The 21,166-nt window shown below is 36.8% G+C and overlaps 1 protein-coding gene across 1 annotated transcript in view; it reads left to right on the top strand.

The window, feature by feature from the left end:
• The window catches only part of LOC145934516 (uncharacterized), a 138,031-nt gene extending 121,947 nt beyond the window's left edge, over nt 1-16,084 (top strand). Inside the window, exons 5-6 of the mRNA XM_083035012.1 lie at nt 1,696-1,894; nt 11,666-16,084. Of these exons, the coding sequence (XP_082891138.1) occupies nt 1,696-1,894; nt 11,666-11,751 (285 nt within the window). The 3' untranslated portion in view covers nt 11,752-16,084. The remainder of the gene's footprint in view (nt 1-1,695; nt 1,895-11,665) is intronic.
• Nucleotides 16,085-21,166: the final 5,082 nt, after the last annotated feature.

The raw sequence follows: 21,166 nt of genomic DNA, 5'->3' as shown, positions 1-21,166 counted from the left end.
GGAGTGAATTTTTTTCTTTGACAAGACTAGCAACATTTAATCTCATAATAGAAAATTTCACGATCCGTTAAGTAAACTCAAGCGATTTTTTTAATTTTCCATTGCACGGGACACAAAAGTGTGCTCGTGGGAAAAGAGATATAGCCTTCCTTTGGACGCTTACAAAGAAAATCCCGGGTGCTTAAATATGACGTAGCGACCGCCTTCTCATAATCTGTATTCAATCGCTGTAATCACTTTCGCTCACTTCTTTCTGAGATTGAATTTCACGGGTAGCTATTTAAAAAGCAGAATTTATATTCGTTTGGGCGCACTTACCGTCCAAAGAATGAGCATCAATACTACTTGATCATTAATCATTCATCGAGATTCTTTTTTTTTGCTCACGTCGTCGTATATCATACTAAATCATGCGAATTATATAATTTTTTAACTGAGAAAATTGTAAAGTCAGCAAGTGTTCTCGTATGTGACGCTCACATGTTTCCGCCAGTTGTTTGTCGAAGCTAGCAATTAAGCTTTTGTTTAATCTATCAATTACATTGCAATATATTATACTTATTAATAATATATAAATATTCATGTCTTTTTTTTTTTTTTTTTTTTTTTTTTTTTTTTTTTTTTTTTTTTACTTGCGATAGTGTGCCATTAGATAATACGGATTATCTAATTGTTGTAATATTTTGTATAACATTGTAGTGGCTTCTCACTACAATAGTTATCTTGTTAGTTTTGTTCGGCTTCATTTGATTGATTGTAAGATTCAATTTCACTGCAATGCTGATTGTTATTTGAGAAGATTATGTTGCGTTTCTTTCGTAATTATTTCAGATGTCTTTGCACTTATAAGTTTTCTACAATTAGTAAAGATTAGCTGTTTTTTTTACATATAACTTCAACAATAATATATATAAAAATAAAAAATTATTACATTTATCTCAAAATCGAAAATGTTATATAACTAACATATCTTAGGAAATTATTTGCTTTTTTATATCGATTCAAACTTGCAATTACTATAAAATATCCAAGAAGAGAAAGAGAGAAATTACGTTTCGCAAAATTTGTACATATCGAAGAAGAGGTACGATGAATAGAAACTTTATTGATCTATCATCATCTACATTGACGAAAACTTCGATAAACTTCTTACGATTCACTTACAAATCACTCTACCGTACGATTCAGCCGAATAACTCACTTTCGACGCCATCATGACTCCCGGAACGATAATGATCCATTAAGAAAGCCGGAACTCTGTCATTCCGGCCAATACTTTCAGTTCGCTCGTTGCCGCCGCGGCTCAACGAGAACTGATCTCGCGCAAAAAGAGAGAAAGAGAAAGAGAGAAAAAAGAAGAGGAGAGACATTAATCGGGAGAATACGGCGCCAGGAACGCGAGGCGAGTCCTCTAACTTTCCATCGAACTGGAAACCCTCGTCTTTGTACTTGGCGCGGGACGTCGTTGAGTGCGCAGGATGACGAAAGAGAGCGGGGTGTCGGATAGGGCGAGTGTTCGCCTCCCGATTCCGGATGAACGGATTTCGTTGAAAGCAGATTTACATTTCTCCGGCTTTCTCTACAGCGTCCTTACCTGCTCGCTCACCCTCTCTCACTGCGTCCGTAAACTCGCTTTTTTCGCGACATTTCTTCATACGATCTTCCGACGATGGGCTCACGCTTGATTTGTTACAGGTGGAGGCGACCGCGAGGCAACAGCCGACGAAGGATGAGGACGGGGCGCAGTGGAGCGAGATCAGTCTCACCCTTCAGCCGTTCCATTATACGAATGGCCAGTTGAATTTACGTTGCACCGCACAGATACCTGGCATCTATTCGACGATGAACGAGCTCCAGCTCGGCGCGGGTATGCGCGAGCCTGTGCCCGAAAGAGGTGACTATAAAAATTTTATTTTCATCCCCTTCCCCACTTTCCATAATATCCTATAAACTCTGCCGGTCACGGATTTCTGTGCCTTATAAATCCCTTCTTCCAGGATTTCGCGATTTCGCAACTCATTGGCCATTTTCACGAACTTTCGCGATATAACGTGTACTATCACGCCCGATCCGAATCGAATGGCGTCGTTTAGAGATCGTTATGTCGAAATGGAGAAAAGTCGGAGAATATTCTGCGCACTTAGCTCATGATTTAACATTTTTCTAAGCTGCAATTTTAGCTTCATATATTTACCCGTTACCATCCTCTTACTTCATTTGATTCGAGCCAACTATTTGAATGATAATCAAATTCAGTTTTCAAAGTGAATATATCCGAGGGAATGTTCAAAGTCAACGTAAATTAAATCAAGTCTGATTAAGTTGGTTCAAGTTAAATTATGTTCGATTAGAATCAGATGAGGTTTCTCGATATCCAATATCGCTATATGCAATCTTAACCAGCGGATTAGTATGTGATATCCTCCTCGTGACGTATATCGATAATTGTGGCAAATTCAGTAGTAGAGCTCAACGATAAGATCTTGAGAAGAGAAAGGAGAAAGGGTGACGGACAGTAAAATTATTTTTTATATGTCGTGAGGCTATTTGATCTGCGGTTGCTCGTCTGTTCTTTTGATGATTCTGCGACCAACACTAACACACGCTCTGCGAGTAATAGTCGCGCACGCTCGGGCTACCGGAGCTGGGATTAGTCGGTCGGTCGCACGGACTAATAAATTTCGAGAGCGGGGTCCACCCACTTGAAATCGGTAAGGAAGCCTCCAATGCATGCTGCGCTCGCTTCCTGCACGCGACGTCGACGAGATTTAATTGAGCGGCCACGGATATAACCGACGCTTCCATTACCCTTCCGCTCGACCGACCTGTCCTTTCGCCCTTTGCCCGCCGTATTCGGCGTTCCAACTTTCATCGCCGCGTATACGTGCGCAGTCACTGATGCAACGATGATGTCTGCCGTTTCTCTCGTGGATATTGTATAGGCACGAAATAATTCACGAGAGTTTTGCTCGCAGAAGTACAGATTTTCAAAGTTCCGAATCTACTTGAAAATTCTCTAAAAGCAAGTTAATCGCAGTACTATTTTTAAAATTATAAACAATTTTAGCATGTATTTCAATTATTTCAATTTTTTATGAAATGATTCTTTATTTGAGAGAGAGAGAAATTTTTATCTAATTATATTTTTTGAAGAAAATTGCATTCAAATTATATGATAATATAATTTATCATTTGCGTGTTCTATATTTTATTAATTTTTTAATTACTCAATTTTTTACAAGAATAAATAGATAAAAGTTATGTCTTAATGATATTATTAAAAGTTTTAATTTTAGTAAATATGACGCTTTTAGAAAATAGCAATTGTCTTTTATTATAAAATTGTCGTACGCGGTTACTACGTTTAATCTATTCAATCTCGTTGTAATGTCATGTCATTTCGACAAGTTCAATTTTGTTCAAACAATCGCGCACTATTAATCCTGTGCTAGAGATTGGGAGTTAGTTTAAAACCTAGCTTTGAAGTTGCAGCAGTATGTGTCAATAGATTACACTGATGCAGCTCTCACTACCAGTGTACCCGTTGGCAATCTCAATTTTATGATCGCATTCGTACCCTGCGGAATCGAAAAGTATCGTCTGCCGATAATCTATATCCTGGTGTTTTGAATCTGGCTCTCCATGGATTCTGTTCAAAATACGGGTGATTGGATACTTCCGTTCGCTCGACGGTCGGGAAAATATCCAGTGGGTTTTTGCGTATTGTGCAATTCGTCCTGGGAAAATACGATGAACGTATAAGCGCTGTTATACACCTTTTTGTCCCCTTTATAATACGATATTCCCTTGTTTTCAGAAAAATAGTGTACATACACGAGTTTTATTGTTTGCTATTATATATCATACTGTGCGTGCGGTTTTTTGGTTAATAAATACCATACTTCATTTTTCAACAATGCACAATCGAACGATACTTAAATTGTTATCGCCACAATCTGGCACAATATTCAACATTTTGTTTCATGTTGCTTCGAACATACCTTTCTTTTTATTGTTGTGATAAATAGTTTCTTAAGAAATTTTCTTGTTATTTTAAAATATAACGCAACTTTCTCGTGTGTTTTTATATTTTATATAGCGAGGTAAAAACTATATGCGTTAACGAAAAAGAACATTCGAAAATTTTCAACTTAAGAGGAACTATCAATAGGACACGTATCTAGCATTCAAAATATTAAGGAGAATTCAACGTCAAAGTGCTCAAAGGAACTATGAATGAAACGGTAGTAGTACGAGAAAGCTAAAACACTATATAGAAATTTTCAAGATCTTGTCTCTACATTGCGGATGTAAGCTTTCATACGCGAGAAGATATAGAATATATTTGCGCTTGGTATAATATGAAAGAGGGATGTTGCCGTACATTTTTTAGTGATTTTCTTCGGCTGACGTGAACTGAAGTTTAATATGTGAAACGGGTGCAAAGTAGATGGATGACTTGAAGAGATGGTTGGCAGGTGTTGTCGCGAAGACCGTCGCAAAGAATGTTCATGATTTCGCCGACGTAGTTGGCGCCTCAGAAAACTTCTTATCACGACATTGGAGGATGATGCTGCGGGCGAGCGCATGATATGCAGCGCGTGTGCCGCTTTAATACGTCAAGCTGATAAACTCGCGTTATTTCGATATAGCCAATCAACTATGCAGTGGTAAACCAGAGTTATTCCGAGGTAGGTAATCAACTATGCTGCGGTAAACCGGAATATCACACGTAATACGAAGCTAAAGTTACAGCGATATTACAGTATCCATTGTTAACCATTATTAAGCATAAATACACGTGTACGTCGTACCTCCCTAAGTAATAACATTCTCCATTTCTTAATAGCACGTTCAATTCTAGACGAGAGAGACCCCTCCATCACAAGCGCCGATAAATTCTATCGGCTATATCAGTAAAACATTTTGACATACAATCTGCCGGGTAATCCTTTTCCCCAAATGCGCATACATACATACATACATATTTTCGCAATTTGCGAAAATAAAGGAAAACCATTTGTACGCGAAACGAAATTAACGCGCGTACATTCAATTCTGTATACAAGTTGACCAGTTGCCAGCGGCGTAAATTTAATAAATCGCGGCGGAACATGGATTACGAAACATAAAAATTTCGATTTTAGCGCATGGCGGCATTTATCAAAAGTTGGTACACACATCTGACGGTACCATAATCACTTTTCCGCCGGTTCGCGTATTAATCCCTTGACATTTTTTGTTAAATATTATTCGCATCTGTCGAGACCTACTGTACTGTTAAGCTGCAGTGAAGTTCGGTTCACCTCACATATTTGTTTATTTTGAAAAGGCCGGAGGTCTGTATTCCCCGACGAAAGCGAGACGTACATTTTATTTTCAATGACGTTTGCCCGATAACATTTAATAAGCGCCGATCGCATGCAGCATGCAGCATACAGCATTCTATAAAAGACTTGTGTGGCATTTACGAAAAATAAAAGCGACCACAAAAATAGTATTTTTCGTTACGTTCTTTTTTTTCATCTCAATAACTCGTGTCTTTTATAGAATGTCCGATTTATATGTAGCATTGATATAACACAATGTACAACATGGTAAAACGGAGGTTAATCTTGTGCAATGTTACCAATTCGATATAACGTCATTTCACAGTGAGTGCATTTTTTTATTTAGCTATTTTACACAATAGTTAACGCTAGAAAGCTGTTATTGGCAAAGCAGTTTTATATATTTCTCGTTTATATTTTGATATGTTTTATAACTGTATATTACAAATTACATTTATATCAGTTACTATATGTTGCATATAATTGACATGTGTATTTATTCAACATTATATAATTATTCAGTATTGTGCTTACAAAGTGATACATAAGAATGAAATAAAAAAATAATATATGTAAATCAAAAAATTTAATACAATAGTTTGTTTTTTTACCATATTTATATTATTAATAATTTTACTTATCAAATTGATAACATTAGTTTCAGTTAGTATTTCAGTTAATATTTGCTAAGATTTGATTTAAGACATGTAGGCATATTATAAATAATAGATGCATTCACAGAAGCGTAAGTAAAGTGAAACAAGTCAATAAGAAGTATAACAGATATACATATATGTAAAAATATCGTAATTCCTTGATTAACATTGATTGACACTTGTTTCGCGCTCGAGTTGCAAAACTTGTATGCAGGAATATAATATCGTTGAGCGAGGAAATGCATTATCTCGCTCCGAGATAATGTCACATAACATTATCACGCGAGATTGTCTTTCCTCTGGAGACTTTGTTCCCGCGCAGAAAAACTCGCGTCGTGTACGCGGAAGTTTAACGGCGGCTATCACGGAATTTCCGTAGATTTCAATGTATACCCTCGTCCCACATACCGATGCGGTACGAGATACGAAAGATTCGCGATGCCTCGTCGGGGAAACTTGCCCGAGACGAGACGACGGTCCTCAAGGCGAAACTTGGGTTCTTCTCTCTTTCTCTCTGTCTCGTGTTTCCTTCTCTCGTTCCTTCAACCTTGATATATCCTTCCTCTGAAACCCCATCTACCAGTTTCGCAAATTATCCAAGTCCCGGGACGCTAATCTCACGTGTACGACGACGAACGAGGTAAGAAGAAAGAGATTTGAACGTCTTTGGGCCTGAGGGATGCCAGTTCGTCTGCAGTTCAAAGGTTACTCTGCAGTATATCCTGCGTGTATATTCTGCGTTTGAGTATACATACGAAATTACATAGAATGATTTGGAACAACACGGTACTGTACAGAAGAAATAATTCCGCATTGTTTCACACTGCAACAAATTAATTTTACTCTCGAACATTTAATTAATTTGTCTGTATAATTAAAATCTCATTACCGTATCTCATTAACGAAACCTTTTCATGTGCATTATCCGTTTCATATAGTTTGCATACACAACATTGCTACCGTTATTTGATATATAATCTTTTTATATCAAGTGCATTTTAATAAACGTCGTTTATATACATTTTATAGAAATTATTCATCCTTGACACGCTGAGAAACTTTTTAAGCTTCAATCGTATCTCGATATAATTTATAAAACTATTCTCATTATTATTTCGCCTTCTAAATCAAGTATTAAATTCTACGGCACCCTCTAATTACACACTGTGCGTACAATTTCGCGTTAGCCTTGCCCGATCGAAGCGCGGGTATTCTGGACGCACTTTAAGAGTAGTTGTTATCAAAGCTTTGCATAGCCGATTATACGCGGCTCTTGTTCCCGTGTAAACTCTCCTCCGGGCGGCGAGAGGAAAACGCGCGGCGCTTTTCGATCGACCGACTCTCCTGAAGGCGACGCTTATCGGCTCCGCGCGCAGTAGACACAGTCATCGCCCTGTCAGCCAGATAGGGAAATGGCTCGCGCTGCGCTCCGACGCGCTCCGTCCGCTTCCCCACAGCTGTGCGAAAGCCTGGATGATTAATCGTTGACACTCCCAGTACTGTCATTATCGGAAGTGTCGTGTAGATGATTCGTTTCAAGACCGATTAGGATAAACCTTTCCGCCTTGAACAATCTATTTGCAATATTTCAATCCAAATAATATGCCTTTCGAGTGTCGGCGATTTTTTTAAATTTGGAAGTTATTTTCGCAATCGAAAACAAATTTTTTCTAACTCTCGTCACCTAAATCTGCCAAAGCAGTTGAATTTCAATTCAATTAATGAACGACACAAACAGGAAAATACGAAGAATAAATACAATTTCGAAATTAAAACAGCAGGGTTGTAGGAAATTTTCGAGTTGCGTCGAATCGGGATTCTGTTCTCAAGTTGTGTACGAACTCATTTTCAGGTGTCTAAAATTTATTGGTTTATGTCGAACTTTACCGAGTTTCTGATTACTTGTGAATATCCGATTAGTTTCGAGCGTAGGAAAATAAATGGATTACCGCAAGATATGGAAAATGAGGACTTTTCGATTTAAGCTTATCCTTTGGGGAAAGAATCTCTTTGGGTACTTTTTAACTTTTTTGCGTAAAAAAAGTTATTAAGGCGGATATTACACACATTTATTTACATTCAAAACTTTATACGTATAATATGTAATATACGTTGTAAGCGTCGAAGTATTAGCTCCCACTTTTCGAAAGTATGTAATAATATTTTTAAAATATACATATATTCTGAATGCAATTTTGTTTTGCATATTATTTTTTACTCTTATATTTTTTCTATAATTTTTCCATATTTGTTTCGATATAAAAATCGATATACATAGAACAATTTTATATATATATATATATATTTTTTTTATAGAACATATAGAACAAATTTATATATATATATATATATATATATATATATAAATCTTGGATTTTATTCGCTCTCTCTAGTGAAATTAAATCAAATTAATTATGTTGCTTTATTTCAACCAAGTACATTACTAATTGCCTCGATAAATATGGGTAATTTAACGATACATTTTCATGCATATTAAAACATCTCAAAATTGAACTGTATCAATTGCACATAATTGACTTATAATAATGTTATAGAAATGTTGCTCAGTTAAATGCATCTTAAGAGTAACTTTTGACCAGTTTTCCGCTGCATTGCGCATGGAAACCTCCGTGCAAACGATGACAGAAATGCACTTTGGTTGTGTGTACTTAAGTGAATCGTTTCTCCAAAACTTCCCGAGGACTCGTGACACAAACTTACGAGCATTGGGCTCATAAAGTTTAGCTGAAGAGTTTTTACATCAAGAACTCTCTTTTCGAGGATTTCGTCACGGCCTAGACCTCACGCACTTTTCAAGTCGCGGCGAACGCCTTCAATCCCTCTAATAGGCTCTTACCGAAAATCCATAAACGATATCTCACATAAGCCGTTCTTACGCTTACATTGCATTTATACACGCCACGTAAAAATCCGATTCCGCGTTTACGAAAGTTTTATTCAACAACATTTCATATAAATATGCGTCTTTGGAGCAACTTTGTGTAAGTTTACTCGATATTCATTATGTTGTTGTATATTCGTATGAACTTACTACGGAAGAGGTGCTATTATACAGAAAAAGAGATACTGTATTCTTTATTAGATTCCACTTTTAAATTTTCTAGTAAATTTAGTAAATAAAACGAAAAAAAATAAATTCTGAAATAGTCAAGCTACATATAATTGAAAGAAAGATTATGATGAATATTTTGTATATTAATATTTTACAGGATGTTTAAATATGCATGAAAACGTATTACGTATGGCGCAGCATGCGATATCAATCGTTAGAGATGAGCAGATTATATTCATCATTTTTTATATTCAAGTGGAATATTCTAAAAGTAATATCAACGATCGCTATCGAGAGTGAGCCGCTTTCCCTGGAATCCGAATGTTCGCGATTTTGCCACCGTTCGCAAAACTCTCGTACATTTTGGAATAAATTTGATAGGAGCAGACTGGGGAAAACGTACATGGTGAACCACGACGATTGATAAGCGACCAAAAGAGATTTCGGCCCTCCTCAATTTTCAAACCTGTCAGAGCTTATTCCACTTTAGTCCCTCTAGCCGCCCTCGCTCCTCTCTACTGCCGTTACAGAAATTCATTCTCTTTTCTCGCCCGTAGTAATTTCATTTCGTTCACACCCGGTTTTCCGCGGGCGGCTGGTTGCTTGATTCGTACGTATTACTCCCTGGGCCGTGGTCGACAGAATTGTTTTTAGGAAATTGACTTTTCCACCCGACAGAAGGAACAATGCCCCGCGGAGGAAAATCCACTGACGTTCCACTTAATGGCGCTCCCCTTTCCCTCCCCCCTCCGTTTGCGCGCCAGAGTTTCCATTCTGAAAGGGATTTCAACAGTTGACACGCGTCGCCTTGCCAACGAGATTTAATTTTAAACGGGGAGAAAAATGTCATTTTACGCGAAATTCATCCCTAATATCTATCATATTTTAAATATAATCTATAGAACAAACTTTTCTCAGGCAACAGGAATGAGAGAGAAGAGAGAGTGAGAGACGGAATTAATTTTTTTTTACTTTGTTATTTTCTCTTTATTTTTTCTTGTAATTCATAAACTTCAAATAAGTAGGAATTATATTTATATTTTATCCTTTTGCAGATATAAGAAATAAGAATTTAGTTAACCAGTTTTATCAAATTCGTTCATAAAATATATGAAAATTAATTTTTTTTTCTGAGACAAAAAAAGATTCGATAGTATTGAAAGCATTCTAATAACTGTATATTTAAAGAAATTTTTCCAGAAGATTAGATAAATATTTTTTTCCAATACAATTTTTTAATTTTTATATTTATATTTTAATTGCTTGCTTGTAGAATTTTAGAAATAATTCGTTCATTCTTCTTTTGAATCATGACCAGAACATAAGTGGATTAACTGAACTATTGTTACGGAATATGTAGTTGTGTGTGTATACATATATATGTATATACAGCGTGATTATACTTTGGATTACAATAATATTCGTGTATGGCATATCTGTCAACGTGTCAACATTAGAATCATGTTCGTTACCTATGTGCGCTTAGTTTTCATGTATGTTACATTTACGGTAATGTTCCAAGCGTTACAAGCCGAACTAAAATCAACTGATTATCGGCGACATATTTCTCGATGAATTTGATATCTATTCACCAGATTTCGTGCGCATTTCTGTCCGATAGACATGTGTCGCTATTGCCGCTGTTATTGATTATAAACGTGTCGATTTTGAACGTAGCGCAGCATAATGATGACGTTTTAATGATACGAAATGTAACGCAGAATGTGTGTTTACTAATCAATATCCGGTGATGTCAGGCACTACATTATCCAATTCCTCTCTCTCCCTCTCTTTCTATTATTCATAATATACTCTGTGCCGCTGTACAGATTTCGTATCAATTATTTAATCTAACCTAACCTTAACCTAAAAAAAAAAAGTTTTAACAAGGACGATACGCTGATACGTGCCATCGTTCTGTGCAAATAGAGACCACGTAGCGCATATAAATTCTGCAAAGATACTAAAAATTCGAATGCAGTGTAAAGAGAGTTTGTGGTAAAATGTTCAACTTGGAAAAGCTTCCTCTCTTTTATTGAATTTTTTCTATTTTGCGATATGATGAATAATAAAAATCATAATCCAATTTTAATTCATAGTTTTAATTTTAGATTGTTATAGGAAAACTTTTCAAAGAGACTATTAAAAACGATATCTTGCTATTGAACATCATCCTTTTTTTCACAAGATACTACGATATTATAGAAAATTTTGTTTTCTCTTTTAATACATTCTTATCAGTTGCATTATGTCATCTTTTTTATTTAGCACATAATATTAATAAAATAGGTTTTTTTATTTATATGTAATATTAAGGCACAATAAGTTAAAATGTTACTACATCAGAAAAATTGAATGCAATATAAGAAAAAGACTTAAGATAGTAATTTTGATTTATTTATCAATATATTATTTAATAATATTTGAGACATAATAGCACGTCTATCATATATGTTAGTACTGAAAATAATTCGATTACATTTTTATTTGCTATAGAAATTACTTAAGCTCAGAGAGATCGCTTTATAATAATAGTTAACATTCCAAAAACTGCTCTCGTCCAATCGTGATGAGAAATAGTAACCTTTTTCTAACATATGTTGCAGTAACCTCAGAAAACGGAAGCGACTTGCACACGATGACGTTTGTGACAATACTCTGCCTGGGCATGCTCCATCTGCTTCTGAGATAGTCACGGCACGTCTGAGACTACGAGAAGGGAGCTCACGGGCGTCGCATGATAAATAGCACACTAGTCAGCAAGAGGAGGGGCTGGAGGAAGAGACGAAGGAATTTAAGGACCGCGTATGGATGGCGCAAAAACAAATAATATTATTCAATTTATATAATTTTTAAAATATTTCCTTTTTTTCGTCTAGTGCATTGAAGTTTTTTTTTAAGATCGATTTTTTTTTTAAAGAATTCTGCATGTTCCCCGGGATTTCGTTCGTTAAGATTCTTGACAGCAATGTGGTAGTAATTTTTGACTAACGAAAAAATTTTTAACTCTGAACACTGTCATGGTGAGATTAGAATCAAAAGGACGCGACGTTTAACATTTGACACCTTGCCGATCATGAGATCATAAATTGTTGCCGTTCCTTTTTTTTTTTTTTTTTATCATTTTATACTCATTATTTTGTAAGATGCGCTCGTACTTACGCGCGAATTGTTTCTCGTTTGTCTTGTCAATGGTATATGGACGGATAAAAGAGAACGCGATCAGCGCGCGCGTTACCAGTCAAAGGCTAACGTTGCATTCCAAATTGGACTGGCGGAGAAATAATCCGGCAAAATAACCGCGCATCTAAATCCACTGCCGAAAGACTTGCTGCGACGCGCTTTACAACACGATGAAGCGAATACGAAAAAACGTACAGCCAATTAATCGCGTTCGATTATTATTACGATGCTCAATTTGAGATTTGAACAAAAGGGATTCGTCCAAGGATAAGCGACGAAGAAGGGAAAGGATAGGACTTTGAAGTCTGTTGCACATATACACGTCTGTAGGTGCTTGTACAGCCCGCCTCTGAAGGATTTGCGATCCTTGCCGCGAGAAAAAGAATGTGTGTGTGTGAGTGTGAGTGTGAGAAACAGAGAGAAAGAGAGAGAGAGAATGAAAGAGAAAGAGAGAGAAAATGAAAGATGTTCTCTTCCGCTACATCACTGACAAGAAGGGACCCGAACCGGAGAGATCGCACAAAGGAAGAGAAACGGATAAAGCGGTGCGAAAAGTTTTCGCATACCGAGCGAGAGAATTCCCGTTTCGCGAAATCGTATCTCTCTTGGTACCCTGGGTAACAACGCACTCGATGTGCGCATTCGAATATCTCCCTGTTACACTCGCCTAGGACGAACATGGCCGTCATGCGATGGAGAGTCCATTTGTCTATTGTCCAAACGCTCCCGGGCTCGCTCGCGTAGGCGGATCAATGTCGCGAATTTCGAAGCGGAGGACTCTCTGGACGCGCGCGCCGAAATAGACTACTGTGTTTTTTTTTCCTCTAAGTTCTCGTTTTTTTCACTTTCTGCATGCGAGAGAACTACGTGGCTGTTGCTGCGGACGAATGCGTGGCTGTAAACGAGCAGGTATGTATTTACGATCGTTTAGTTCTCAATCGCTCTTCGGGGTTCGCTTTTGTAATAAGTCTGTTGCTCGGTTGGGACGCTCTTTAATAAGCCCTATACAAAAGAGACGAAGCTGTTTTTCTTTTTTTAACACAACGGGATATACATTTTATTTTATTTTGTTTTTTTGCTGCCTTACGCTTTTCCATGGACTTTGAGATGTAACGTTTAAACTAGGCAGATACCGATTTCTCCAACATTCGCGCCGTGAAGTTTCTGGACGAGTATTTCGAAACTATTTGCAAATATACGACGTCCCATCAGGCGTATAATTTGAAGGTAACCGAGATCGATTTATCGAAGGAGATAGAGGAGAAAGTAACGCGCTTGGAAAGGCTGGCTCGAACGTTGCGTTTTTCATTCTTCCCCTTCGTCTGTCTTCTCTTTATTAAACGGACGATAAACCTCGTGAGCGATTCCACGCGTCTATAAGCCTTTGCTCCTTTATCCTGAACACAGAAATCGCGTTTGTATTAACTCTTATCCCTCTCTTTCAGATACAGATATACTCTTCCTCTCTTCTTCTCTTTCTTTTGCTCTTGCTTTCCGCGTGCACACAATAGCATTTGGCCCGATCGCCTACAAATCTTCGCGACATGATGCGTATCGACATGAAACTGCACGGAAAGTATCATGCGATGCTTATTTTTCGCGATGAGGATTCGTCGATTTCCGATTGGTATGATAAATCGTGCCAAATCGGGGAAAACTGTGTCGGACATGCTAATAATTCCGCGCTCAAAACGAAGCTCGAGTTTCAATATTCTCGAAGTGCACTCTTCGAAAGTTATAGGATTAATAATTTGTAGTAATAACGCGTTATTTTAACGTTACATTTGTTTAATTTGAAAAGCATGTAAAAACGCAGTAACATACATTTTAACAATTATATTAGCATTATATTTTTAAATTCGAGCTGTTGCCTTTTAAGTTATAGAGTGTAAAAAAATGAAAAAAAATGTTACTTTGTAGGAATAAATGTATAAATGAAGCTGTTGAGTTATTTGATGTAAAAATTTAATTTATAAATGTTGATTGAAATGTAGCTTAGGCAGGACTTATTCTTTTAAGAACAGCTGCTCTTTATGCCTGAGGAAAAGAGCTTTTGTAATATTAAGTCAGACGAAAAAGCTCGATTTATTTTATTGATAGTTTGCGATACTTCCAAAGAGAAGTTAAATATAATAACTTCTCCTAAAATAAAATTAAACTTATAATTTGATACATAAGATAAGCTAGAAGTATGACAAATAGAAATATTTCGTTAATTCGATTTTAATTTTATATTTAAGTCTCTTTATTTTTAAGATCTTTTGTGAATCATAGCGTTATTGTTTTTGGGCATTATACTTTAGTTAAAGTGTATATACTTATTTTTATCGAACTTAATAAACCACTGCTTGTGAAACTACCGTCTTTCTGCCGTCACGCACACTCGTCCCAGTTATCTTTACAGACTTATTTTTAACCCGTTGAAAACAATATCTCGTTGCAGACATTTTCATTCTCGGACAATCGCTGCACCCACAATCAGATCAAAGAATTTCCACGAACGCGCATAAATATATCCTCTTGGTGCTCGCCCCCTCACCCCCTCGCACGTAGATCCTGTGCGCGCGCGACTTGTAAAATTCATTGCCCAAGCAGAGCGAGTCTATAGACGAAACCCACAATTAACCCGGACCGAGATCTACGCTCTCACCCTTTCTATACAACTCGATTTCAGGCGAAGTCTTAGAAGGAGCGCGGGCGCTCGTGCTCGTGCAAGCTCGAAGTTTGCACGACGAATATACGCGCAGGCAAGCAGGTACATCCAACCACCAAGGAGATAGCGTGTACCGCACTGGGAACCCGTTACGGTGTTTGTGCATCTCGTCTGTGTGTGTGCGTGCGTTTGTTGAGATAGTGTACGTGGCATGCGGTATGCGGTATACGTTGGTGCGCGTGCACGTCCGTATACATCTCGAGGATAGTTCCTTCCTCACACAGACGCGACAAAGGAAACGACGTTTCAGCTAACTGAAACGTCGTCGCCGTAACAATCACCACCTCTAGTCGGCTAGACTATCCCTCGCCAACCCCCTCTTCCCCCTGCTCTCCGTCTCTCGTTTCGCCTCGCTCCTCTATATTTGCCACCCCCCTGGGTCGCGCAAGTTTCGTCTCCTCGGTCTGTTGTGCCGATGTTGAAAGCCGAGCTATGGCAGAGCGAGAACACCGCGAATCTGTACTTTGGCGGCTGCGGTACTCTCTCGCGGCGCTATTCGTCGTTATAGTACGACTCGGTTGCCGTAGCTGATTCAAAATAAACTTTGTTTCGCCCCTCACGGTGATACCCACCTGTCTGACTGGCTAGTTGGCTTGCTTGCCTGCCTGCTTGCTTGCTTGTCCAACCACTGTGTACGTGATCGCACTCGTTGCTGACGAAAGCTCTTCTCCATTCTGTACACTTGGAAGCAGCCACTCTAACTCCCTCCGCTCGTTCGTTATTAATGCTCCGATAATATTTGGCCCGATGTTTCGTTCCCAAATTAGCTATACACATTTGCGCCAGCTTAGTGAAGTTTTCTAGTCGTTTCCTCATCTTTTTTTTAGATTATAATTTATTGATATCTGAGCAAATAACGAATCGATTGAAAATACTCATTCTCAAGTCTTATCGTGTCAATCTTACGTAGGTATGTTATTCTCGAACGTAGTTTGATTCTATCATCTAACGTTTTTTTAGACGTTTCGCTTCAATCGTATTATGAAACAGGAATTATATAATCTTTGCGTTTTTGGTCGCAATTAATAAGATTCGGAGCGAAAAGAATTCTATTGATTTGATATGAGATTCGATCGCATAATACGGGACTCTTTGTATTAACTCCGTAAGTGTATAAAACTCGGTGAATAAAAAAAAATTGAATAGTCTTAGCAGAAATAAGGATGTAAAGAGCGGAAGCGCATCCTATGTTTCTCATGAATAATCTTTTGCTGTTATTAAAGCGTCTTTTCTCATGATTGATATTCATAACGTAGCCATAGCGTGTACAAAAGCATAATTTGCAATTCGTATACATGTACGTAAATAATTTTGCAATACATATTGCATGAAATAGAAAAGAATAAACTTTGTTACAGTTGAGAAAGTTTATTTCCGCAGATTATATATTTCGTCTTATTCACATATATTTCCGTAGCATATTTGCTACAATATCTTTTTCATAAAAGCAACCGCCTTGACTTCGAGCACAAGCAAACACTCTAATATCTCTTTATCGTATTTTCTACAGCATTTATATCGATAAATAAAAACAAAAGCATTTGCTCCATTTTTTTCAATGAAAATTTTTTAATATTACTATTTTCCTTATTCTCTTAAAGTTCGAAAATTAATATTAAAAAAAAAGTTATTTACATTTTTGATGATTAGGCATTTTATTAAGTTGATCATTAACGTCATTCATAAAAAGATATTATTAAAAAAGAAAACAAAATTTAAATAATAATTTTATTTCTGGAAAACTCTAAAAAAAACTTGACAATAGAAGATAGAGAAAGATACAATAATCCCTCTCGTCATTTGTTTTGCAGTCACATGTGTTTTTATTCATAAAGCAAAAAGGAACAAAAATGGTGAAAATGCATTTCCGTCAATAACGGGATATGACGGCGCTATTAATGCATGTAACACGCTTGTTTAAAAGGTGTACAAATCTCCTTCGTTTATCGAGAATCCATTTTTCAAAACTCGTCTGATCCCTCGCAATGGCCAGAAAACAACATTTATAAGCCACTTTCGTGTGCTTTAGCGGAACATTTTCTTGCAGCCACGGTGACAATACGGGTGTCTATTCAACGGTACGGGCGCGCATTATCTTTGATAAAATACGGTATTAGGTATAACAGGAACAGCCTGGAATTGGGTCGCGCGCGCGATCTTCAGCGTCGGTACCGATTTACTAAGGCAGAGTAATGGAGCCTGGGTGCTTTATGCCCTCTTTATGCCGGTGGATCCGCTCTGGTACGACCCTGCGGATAGTTCACCGCGCGGCAACGACTTTTCCACCAACGCGCGAATTGATACTACGAGAAGCAAATGTTTGCCCGCGATATCTAGGAGAAGAAGTCGACCCGAGAAACCCTTCTCGATGTTGAAACGCGTACTTTACGCGGTTTAATGAAACCTCATTCGCAGCTCGGAGCAGAGAGACGTGTCGGCGCGCTACATCTCGCGATCTGTCGCGCTTTTAACCGAACAAATCAATCAGATTGTAAAATTTGCTTGCAAAATTTGCTTTGAGTAAGTGCAAATTAAATACATCGTTGTAGAATGAGAATAGTAAAAGAAAAGAAAAGCACAAAAAACATCGAATACCGATTCGTATATGCATTATATATTCTCCATACTTTTGTACTTTCTCTTATAAACTTAAATGAAAGAAGTTTTGGCTTTTTATAGAGTTAAACAAAAAAATAATTTTTTGAACTTTGATAATTACAATTTTATATATTTTCTTATTTATTATCATTTTAATTATATCGAATGTCGCGTTATTTTTTAACGATATTCAAGATATTTAATAATGTATTTGATGTTAAGAAATGTGAAAATCGATAATGCCTATCTTTTATCGTTTAAATTGATCTTAATACTATGACATGCGAGAAGGAAGGGAGGGATGGCTCTTGAATTCTGGTTACAATAGACTACTTATTATGGACAGTACACGTTGAAAGCTATTGTCGTTAAAGGCGCTGCTTATCTCTTTGCTTATGAAGTCCTCCATTCAAGCACACACGTAGGATATTTTTTACTAGGCTATTACTAAATTTTGAATTTTTTTTACAAAATGCGAATAATTAATAAATGCAAAAATATTCAAATGTATGGAAATTTTAGAAAAAATATAATTTAAATTATATGTTTATTTTTCTTTGTCAACTATATTTTTAAATAATTTATATATGAAAGATTTTATCAGAAAACGTTTAAAAAAAATTTGTATTAGCTATATCTAAAAATAAGAATAAAATTATACTAAATATTATACTAAATATTCCAGAGTATAAAAATTATATTTATATTAATTTAATAGTATATTATCTATAAAAAGAGAATATACATTATCTACATATAGAAAGTACCTATACAATAGTTTATCTACTTCTTTCGACAAAGAAGATAGTTTCTAGAGGACACCCTATAGAAATTGACCTACATGTAGTTCTCCTTGTAACGGCGCTATTAACGTGTCCGATAAATTGACCCTTACGTCACCTGTCGCAAGTTAATTGTCACGTTTAACATGCAATTTTATACCTAACTACGCCACTATATTGGAAAATTGGAAATGGAGTCTAAATTCATCTTTTCTTTGCATGATATTTTCTTCATGTTTTTTTAGCCAAAAATATAGTTGAGTATGAAGAATAGGATATTTGCACGTAGGAGTTTACCTACTTATTCACTAAGAATTTATTGCCAGAATCGCGTCCATAGTTTCATAAATTATTCATGCATCAAAAATGTGCTAATAGTTTATACGACCAAGAGTCCGAACTTGAAATAAAGCTACCCCATCTCTCTCTTTTTTGCTTGACGTGATACGAGCATAAGTGGCACTCGATGACAATTGGATCGTCACGACACTGGCTCGACATTATCGTCGGATTGATTCGCGTTCCGAAATTATCGTTCATGCGTTTAAAATGCTTTCTCGATGGTGTTCGGATCTACAGTTGGAACGGTTTTCTATTCTTTTCGCAATCGTAAATCGGGGCGCACGTTTCAACATGATCGCGCACCAAGGAGCACGTAGCCACGTTCCGATAACGAAATAGCAAAATCGAACGAGCTGGCAGCTACAGGACGGTGACCCGAAACGCTCGGGCTAAGTACCTGCCTATGGAAATTTAACGCGGCACTTCACCGGCGTGTTACATTTGTAATTCATCGAGTTGCCATGTGCCACAGCTTCGACGTTACACGCCGTTTAATAATAGCATGAATTGATATTGATTGCAAATAGACGATTTTCGAGGCGGGGACTCGGATCCTGATCCCTATCATACTCTAATATATGAGCTATTACTGTCGCAGGTGTTTGGTGTTTCATATAGAGTTATCATTGTTGCTCACTTGTTTATCGCGTTTAATACTCTAGGAAGTTCTAATGACGACTATTTATAATGATATAGACTTCTAACTTCCGCATAATACTCTTAATAACTACCACTCTCGGAGATTTTAATGAGTTTTAGTTATATTATAGAATATTCCCAAATAACACAGGGAGCGCATTTATATTATTTTAAATTTAATATATTTTTTATAGATTATAAAAATGTAATTTTTAAAAGTATTACTCAAACATATCCTCTCTCTTTCGGGGATGTGGAAATATTCATAACGCCATAAAATATATATTTTACATCAGTTTTTGCATTTGACAGAAATCGGATTATTAACAGAAGTAAAATAAAAATATATAGAGAATATATAGAAAAATATATAAAAATTACGATAACCGCGATTAAATGTCATTTGTTCTTTCTAATATATTCGCGTATATTGTTCTTCCATATTTTAAAATCTATTTTTTATCACCTCTCGCTCCTACTTTCTTCTTTTCCTCCTTACTATCTCACTCTCTCTCTATTCAGTAATTTTACGGTGTATAGAGAATGTACGCGTTCCTCGCATATATACTCCCTCACATTTTCGTACGTACACACATACCGTACACACGTTTCCGCGCGCGCAAAAAGGAACGTAATAGGTCTTCCTCCGGGTGCCCTATGTAAATTTGCACATGCTCGCAGTTACTGCCGTCTACCGTCCATACGTTCCCGGGGTTGTGTGTGCGTCCACTTTTCCACCGACAGATTCCGAAGGGTCTCTCCTCCGTTCCGGTACGCCGCAACACGGCCGTAGGAACACGAACGGCGCATTGAACGAACATCGCACATTCCATTCGACGTTCGCCCCTTCGCTCCGAAAAATCTCCGTTTACTACCACTGAATACCCCACCGTGTTTCTACCGTCGATCCGATTCTCGCGCGATTTTCGGAGCACGTACGGAGTTCGAAGCGGGAACTCTCGTCGAGACTAAGCAGTATCTCCCAGAGGTATCGGATGGCTCGTCGTAATTGAAATGAATTTCCGCTAGTTAGACCGCTGGAAAGCGGCGCTCATTAAGACGTCGAAAAAACCTTCCCGGCTGCACACTTGAATTTACGAGCGAACTTAACACCCTTCCCGTCCGGCATCGCGTTCAGGGTGTTTATCGCTCGTCGTTCGAGCGTTTTAGCGAAACTTGCCCATTTACACAACGGGAGCAACGTAGTTAACTTAACTATTAACGTTACTTTGCGCCTTATTGCCATCTAATGGCAATGAAGATCGGCGCCTTTTTATCCTATTGTTGCGTTTTATCAGCAATTCGCGCAAATTGTAAATGGAATCTCTCTAGCCATTTGCATAATATTATTTACGCATCTTGATATTTAGTGGCTTGGTTTGTTCTTTTCGTTACAACGGCTACAAATGTAGAATGTATATAAGAGATAGAAGAGTATTATTATTTTTAAAAGATTTTGAATAAATATCAAATGTGAAAGAATTTTATGACATTACATCTATCGTATTCGCAAAAATAAATTTTACAATTGAACCATTGAAAAATACAATTATACGTGAAATAAAATTGATTTTGTTGATACGCGATATACTTAATTTAATTTGGATGATTCACAAATTATTTTAATACTTGAATTGTTTACATGAATTTATGTTTACATTATATTATATATGAATTGTGTATTATAATATTTATATTTATATTATATTTACGAATTTGTGTAAGTGCGCGAATTTCGTTTAATTAAAATAAAATACAGTTTTAATTATACTCTGACAAAAATAAAGATTTAGCTAGATTGAAATCGAGAATTAAAACAGATTACAAGAAAAATATCTAAAAATTTATTT

The sequence above is a fragment of the Prenolepis imparis genome, unplaced genomic scaffold (genome assembly GCF_030444845.1).
Source record: "Prenolepis imparis isolate NDT839.2.m4 unplaced genomic scaffold, iyPreImpa1.0 SCAF_3, whole genome shotgun sequence".
Classification (NCBI taxonomy): Eukaryota; Metazoa; Arthropoda; class Insecta; order Hymenoptera; family Formicidae; genus Prenolepis; species Prenolepis imparis.
The sequence above is the reverse complement of the archived record's forward strand: the minus strand, read 5'-3'. Positions and strand labels throughout refer to the sequence as shown.